Source organism: Penaeus japonicus, unplaced genomic scaffold, assembly GCF_977035675.1.
Source record: "Penaeus japonicus unplaced genomic scaffold, GWHDUDI00000001_assembly GWHDUDI00000032, whole genome shotgun sequence".
NCBI lineage: Eukaryota > Metazoa > Arthropoda > Malacostraca > Decapoda > Penaeidae > Penaeus > Penaeus japonicus.
Window position 1 is genome coordinate 28,843,261 of NW_028234434.1, and position 7,500 is coordinate 28,850,760.

At 39.8% G+C, this 7,500-nt stretch overlaps 2 protein-coding genes across 2 annotated transcripts in view; both read left to right on the forward strand.

Moving 5' to 3' along the window:
• The window catches only part of LOC147467988 (uncharacterized), a 1,922-nt gene extending 1,129 nt beyond the window's left edge, over positions 1-793 (forward strand). The window contains exons 3-4 of the mRNA XM_086556216.1: positions 1-657; positions 749-793. The exon at positions 1-657 is cut by the window's left edge and continues 297 nt beyond it. Of these exons, the coding sequence (XP_086412342.1) occupies positions 1-657; positions 749-793 (702 nt within the window). The remainder of the gene's footprint in view (positions 658-748) is intronic.
• A 3,622-nt stretch (positions 794-4,415) lies between these two features.
• Positions 4,416-7,500, forward strand: part of LOC147467989 (uncharacterized) — a 3,653-nt gene continuing 568 nt past the window's right edge. The window contains exons 1-3 of the mRNA XM_086556217.1: positions 4,416-4,739; positions 4,942-5,055; positions 5,278-7,451. Coding sequence (XP_086412343.1) covers positions 4,416-4,739; positions 4,942-5,055; positions 5,278-7,451 — 2,612 coding nt within the window. The remainder of the gene's footprint in view (positions 4,740-4,941; positions 5,056-5,277; positions 7,452-7,500) is intronic.

Below are 7,500 nucleotides of genomic sequence, written 5' to 3' on the forward strand. Positions count from 1 at the left end.
AGTTCTAAAATAGCTAACATTGCTAATCCTCTTTCTTTAATTATGCCTGATGTGATAACTAAAGATATTTCTAAGCAGGAATTGATTAGCGAGCAAAGCAAGTGCCCCACGCTAAAAGATGTTAGAACTAAAGTCGCCAGCGGGGATACGGTGAATGTAAAGTCTAGATCTGTAAAGTACGAAAACATCAATGATCTCATTTACAGGACGTGCGTTCAAAGTAAAAATGAAACCGAGGTTGGAATGAAGCAATTGGTGGTTCCCAGTAAGTTCCGGAATGTCGTACTATCCACTGCTCACGATTCTCCTGTTGGTGGACACTTCTCCCACCGTAAAACATCCGAAAAGATATTCTATAAATTCTTCTGGCCCGGCGCGGGCGCCGATATAAAACGATTCTGTCGATCCTGCCCTATATGCCAGAAACTTTCACCTAAAGGGAAAGTAAAGAAAGTCCCGTTAGTATCTATGCCCGTAATAAGCGAGCCGTTTGCCCGAGTTGCAATAGACCTTGTCGGGCCGTTAACTCCTTCCGAACGAGGTCACAGGTATATTCTCACCTTAATTGACTGTGCTACTCGTTTCCCCGAAGCTGTTCCTTTACGTAACATTGACACAGTAACTGTCGCTGAAAGTTTAATTGACATAGTTTCCCGTGTTGGTATTCCAAAAGAAATGTTGTCTGACCGCGGAACGCAGTTCAAATCAGATCTGATGAACGAAATAAACAGATTATTGTGCATCAAAGCTATCTTCACGAGCCCTTATCACGGCTGTTGCAATGGAACAGTAGAGCGATTTCACGCAGTTTTGAAATCGATGCTAAAGAAACTATGCATTGAGCAGCCTAAAGACTGGGATCGATATATTCCCTCAGTACTGTTTGCATATCGCGAAATCCCAAATGATACTTTGAAGTTCTCCCCTTTTGAACTGCTGTATGGCCGAAGAGTTCGCGGACCTCTCACAATTTTGTATGAGCTTTGGACAAATGATGATTTGGATAGTGAGGTAAAGAACTCCTACAGTTATGTGCTAGATTTAAGAACTAAACTAGAGGAATCGGCGCAGTTAGCTTCGTCTCATGCTAATATCAACAGCAAATTATATAAGACTTATTTCGATCGCGGCGCGAAAGCTCGCTCACTTGCTGTTGGCGATGAAGTGCTCATCTTACTTCCCTCGACTCATAATAAACTCACTATGCAGTGGAAGGGACCATACACGGTAATGAAACGTCATGATAACGGCGTGGATTATTTGGTAAGAGTAAGGGGTAAAGTAAAACTTTATCACATTAATATGATGAAAAAGTTCATTAAGAGAGAAGACTATAATGAGTCAAAAGTTTGTCAGATGTGTGTTGTAGACGACGATCTAGCTAGTGATGATACGTGCGATATTGCCATTATGGATAATTTTGCAAAGGAATTCAATATCAATGCAAATTTAACTCACAAACAGGTTGCAGAATTGAGAGACTTGCTCGAAAAATATCCAGACGTATTTTCGAATAACCCTGGTTTAACTAGCACTATAACTCACGATATCAAACTAACCACCAGCGAACCAGTGCACCGTAAACCTTATGCAATTCCTCATAATTTGGTTAAACCATTTGAAGACGAAGTACAGCGAATGAAAGATCTTGGTGTAATTGAACCATCAGATTCGCCATATTGCTCGCCCGTAGTCCTCGTCAAAAAGTCTAATAACACTTGGAGATTCTGTGTAGATTTCCGAGCTTTAAATGATGTCAGCCTATTCGATGCTGAACCGATGCCTTCTATGGATGAAGCGCTGGGAAATTTCATGGGAGATAAATTCTTCACAGAAATAGATTTGTGTAAAGGCTACTGGCAAATTCCTCTGAGCGAACGATCCAAACAGTATACTGCTTTTGCTGCAAAGTGTGGTTTAATGCAATTTACTAGATTACCTTTCGGGTTGAAAACAGCGTGCGCTACTTTCATAAGACTAATGAGGAGGGTAATTAATGGTCTAAATAACACTGACTGTTATTTTGATAACATTGTTGTTCACAATAAGAACTGGAAAGATCATTTAGTCGATCTAGCTAATCTGCTTGACCAGTTGCGTGCTCACGGACTAACTGCTGGACCTGATAAATGCTTCTTTGGCTATGCTAGTATAAAGTATTTGGGTTTCACTCTGGGTAATAATTGTCTTAAGCCTGTTGATGATAAAATCAAAGCCATTGTAGATATGCCTCTTCCAAAGACGAAGAAACAATTAAGATCATTTTTGGGTACTGTCTCTTTTTACCGTAAATTTATTCATAACTTTGCGGATATTGTATCTCCTATCAATATATTGTTGAGGAAATATAATAGCAACATGCTATCATGGAATGAAGAACAGATTGCTAGGATTGACTTGTTAAAGCAAAAGTTAGTGAATGCCCCAATTCTCACTTTACCCGATCATAACAAGCCATTTTTCTTACGAACTGATGCTTCTGATACGGGCTTGGGGGCGATATTACTGCAAGAGAATAACTGCGTATTAATGCCGATTGCATATGCCAGCCGTACATTATTAGACCGCGAGAAACATTACGCTGTTATAGAACGCGAATGCCTCGCTATTGTGTGGGGAATAGAAAGATTTAAGACTTATTTGTATGGTAAAGAGTTCATTCTGCAGACAGACCAACAGCCATTAACATATTTACGGAATATGAGGAATAGTAATGGCAGACTTATGCGCTGGTCTTTGGCCTTACAGGCATACTCTTTCATAATACAGTATATCAAAGGTGTTGACAACGTCGGTGCTGATGCCCTCAGTCGATGTTCGGTAGATATAAATTGACGTGAAACCCCACTTAACTAAAATCTAATAGATTTAAGTTAAATTGGGGGGCTATGTAAAGGGTTTTATATGGTGGTTTCACCTCAATTGTTGTCAGTTGCTGACTGACCATTTGGTCGTTTGTTTGTTTTGTTTGTTGGTGTGTGTGTGTGCAAATTCCTTTTGATTTCCCGCCACCAAAGCAACGTAGGTGACCCACTCAGCATGGACGGTCACTTAGCTCCGGTCTTCTCGCCTATTCACACTCATGTGAGTATACTGTAATATAATAATTTTCTACTGATACACTTCAATTATATTAGTGTATATATTGTGAAAATGAATAGTATTGCTATTTTACAATATTATTTTTCTAGCCTCCATAGGTGAATGCAGATAGAAGCTGTTAAACTGTTCTGGTATTTGCTGTAATAACTGACCCGAGCTGTGCTCTGGTACCACAGCTTTTGGCTCCACAACCTCTGGTGCCACTACTTCCGGTGTTACATCCTGAACATCAAGAACACCGCCTGCTTCATACCTAACAAAGGCTACCATATCTATATTTTGTTTGTGTTGTGTTCTATTTATTTTGTGGCTGTAAATATGTGTAAATATATGTGGTTTGGATATGACCAAGTTTGCTTTTTAACCTCGAGTGGCAATTAATCATTCCAAGGATCATACATAAAAGAAACCAAAGGGGCCAAAGACCTTGAATAATAACTAAACCCCTGACAAAGTGGCGCAGTGAGTAGGATGATCCCATGATTAGCCGATACTCGAGGAAGTGTTTGTAATGAAACCATTTATTAATAATTCTTGTGTTTCCTCAGTTTGTAACGTGAAGAACGGAGAAGGTGGCCGGCTGTGCTGAGTGGCGACGGGTCATCAAATGGATGAGGTCACTTTTCTTAAGGTCTAAGTCTAGTGTTGGATGTGTGATGAGTGTTTGCGGTTGTTTGTTCCTGCATTCGTGTCATACTTGTGAGGATTTCGCGTAGTGACAAATCCCACTTGCCTTCCACACTTGTTTAAGCGGTTTCGTCGTTTTGTTATGCCATGGTCAATGTATTCGTGTGTGCGATAATTACATGGCTGGGATAAGTCGTTGAATTTTATTGATTGATTCAAGACTGGTATACCCGGTGATCGTAGCTTATTCGTTGCGTTCACAACGTCTTAATTGTAAAGGTGCTGTATTTCTGCCATTACTATTAACGACTTTAATATTAACGTAATGCGATTTAGAAGAATCTGAACGCTATTGATTACTTTTGTTTTATATTAACTTTATTGTATGGATTTAATGTTGCGCTGGCAATAGTTATTTTCCTTGTTTAAATAGGTTAAGTAATTTTCATTCGGGTTTAAGATGATAACTTTCAATATTATTGATATTGTAAAGACCGCTCAAGAAGCGGGACTTTCCCCTGCAGACATTAATACGTTAGTTTCTCGTGAAGAAGAAAGATACAAAGGAGAAGTAGAAAGAGAGGAGAAACATAGAGAAAGAGAAGAGAGGCAGAAAGAGAGGGAGTTTAAGAAATTAGAGTTTGAGGGCGGAAGAAGCGAGAAAACAACGCCAGCATGAATTGGAAATGGCTAAATTGGGAATCGGAAACCAAGGGATTGTAAATTCAGGTCAATTCACATTTCCTGACTTAAAATTGCCTAATTTTAATGAGGGTAAAGATGATATTCATGATTATATCATGCGTTTCGAGAAAATTGCTGAGTTGCATAACTGGGAACTTAAACTTTATCATGTTTATCTTGGAGCACATTTAACAGGTAAAGCCTTGAAGACTTACACTAGTTTGCCTAATGATATTCTCTGTAGCTATGATTGTGTCAAAGATGCCCTACTTAAGACATATTGCCTAGATGCTGAATCTTACCGTAAGCAATCCAGGGAGAGCAAAGTGAGTGACGAGTCGTATGTTCAATTGGTAACTAGAATCGATCAATATCTCAGAAGTTGGCTCAGCCTTAGTGAAGTGAAGGAGGAATTTAATGACCTTTGTGTTTTCTTATTAAGAGATCAATTAATAAGTAACTGTTCCTTGGGCATGTGGATATTTTTGAAGGAAAGGTTATTTAACAGCACTTTGGATATGACTCAAGCTGCCGATCGTTTCCGAGCCGCGCATCGCAGTGTTAGATCGCGAAAGGCTTTTATCGCCAGAGACGAAACGAGCGAAAAGCGCGAAGGTAAATCTGAAGCAGTATGTCATAATTGTAAGGCAACAAGTCATATCCGTCCAAATTGCCCTGAATTAAAACGAGCGAGGTCAGGGTCATCAAAAGTAAACTTTGTATTTGAAACCGATCTTACCCCTCAGAACAGTATTACAGATAAAGTGGTTTTGTTTAATAAACCCGTTAATGCTCTCTTTGATTCCGGATGTTCAACTGTAATAATTAAAGACTCTGATTCCCCCGTATGTGAAACGTCGAAAGACTGTTACTCTCTATGATTACCTAGGTGTCGGTAAAACTTTTCCTGAAATTCGGTGTTTCATTAAGAGTAAATTTTTGACTGGCTGGGTTAATGCCGTCGCGGCGCCTATTAAATTCACCGATATTCTAATCGGAATGGTACCGGGAGTAAAAATACCTGCGTTAAACTTGACAGGTGATCTAGAATCAAATAATGATGCTCTTATGGCAAATGACAACGCGGTAACGCTTATTAATGACGTAGTGATGGGAGTTCAGACCCGAAGTTCTAAAATAGCTAACATTGCTAATCCTCTTTCTTTAATTATGCCTGATGTGATAACTAAAGATATTTCTAAGCAGGAATTGATTAGCGAGCAAAGCAAGTGCCCCACGCTAAAAGATGTTAGAACTAAAGTCGCCAGCGGGGATACGGTGAATGTAAAGTCTAGATCTGTAAAGTACGAAAACATTAATGATCTCATTTACAGGACGTGCGTTCAAAGTAAAAATGAAACCGAGGTCGGAGTGAGGCAATTGGTGGTTCTCAGTAAGTTCCGGAATGTCGTACTATCCACTGCTCACGATTCTCCTGTTGGTGGACACTTCTCCCACCGTAAAACATCCGAAAAGATATTCTATAAATTCTTCTGGCCCGGCGCGGGCGCCGATATAAAACGATTCTGTCGATCCTGCCCTACATGCCAGAAACTTTCACCTAAAGGGAAAGTAAAGAAAGTCCCGTTAGTATCTATGCCCGTAATAAGCGAGCCGTTTGCCCGAGTTGCAATAGACCTTGTCGGGCCGTTAACTCCTTCCGAACGAGGTCACAGGTATATTCTCACCTTAATTGACTGTGCTACTCGTTTCCCCGAAGCTGTTCCTTTACGTAACATTGACACAGTAACTGTCGCTGAAAGTTTAATTGACATATTTTCCCGTGTTGGTATTCCGAAAGAAATATTGTCTGACCGCGGAACGCAGTTCAAATCAGATCTGATGAACGAGATAAACAGATTATTGTGTATCAAAGCTATCTTCACGAGCCCTTATCACGCCTGTTGCAATGGAACAGTAGAGCGATTTCACGCAGTTTTGAAATCGATGCTAAAGAAACTATGCATTGAGCAGCCTAAAGACTGGGATCGATATATTCCCTCAGTATTGTTTGCATATCGCGAAATCCCAAATGATACTTTGAAGTTCTCCCCTTTTGAACTGCTGTATGGCCGAAGAGTTCGCGGACCTCTTACAATTTTGTATGAGCTTTGGACAAATGATGATTTGGATGGTGAGGTAAAGAACTCCTACAATTATGTGCTAGATTTAAGAACTAAACTAGAAGAATCGGCGCAGTTGGCTTCGTCTCATGCTAATATCAACAGCAAATTATATAAGGCTTATTTCGATCGCGGCGCGAAAGCTCGCTCACTTGCTGTTGGCGATGAAGTGCTCATCTTACTTCCCTCGACTCATAATAAACTCACTATGCAGTGGAAGGGTCCATACACGGTAATGAAACGTCATGATAACGGCGTGGATTATTTGGTAAGAGTAAGGGGTAAAGTAAAACTTTATCACATTAATATGATGAAAAAGTTCATTAAGAGAGAAGACTATAATGAGTCAAAAGTTTGTCAGATGTGTGTTGTAGACGACGATCTAGCTAATGATGATACGTGCGATATTGCCGTTATGGATAATTTTGCAAAGGAATTCAATATCAATGCAAATTTAACTCGCAAACAGGTTGCAGAATTGAGAGACTTGCTCGAAAAATATCCAGACGTATTTTCGAATAACCCTGGTTTAACTAGCACTATAACTCACGATATCAAACTAACCACCAGCGAACCAGTGCACCGTAAACCTTATACAATTCCTCATAATTTGGTTAAACCATTTGAAGACGAAGTACAGCGAATGAAAGATCTTGGTGTAATTGAACCATCAGATTCGCCATATTGCTTGCCCGTAGTTCTTGTCAAAAAGTCTAATAACACTTGGAGATTCTGTGTAGATTTCCGAGCTTTAAATGATGTCAGCCTATTCGATGCTGAACCGATGCCTTATATGGACGAAGCGCTGGGAAATTTCAGGGGTGATAAGTTCTTCACAGAAATTGATTTGTGTAAAGGCTATTGGCAAATTCCTCTGAGCGAACGATCTAAACCGCATACTGCTTTTGCTGCAAAGTGTGATTTAATGCAATTTACTAAATTACCTTTCGGGTTGAAAACAGCA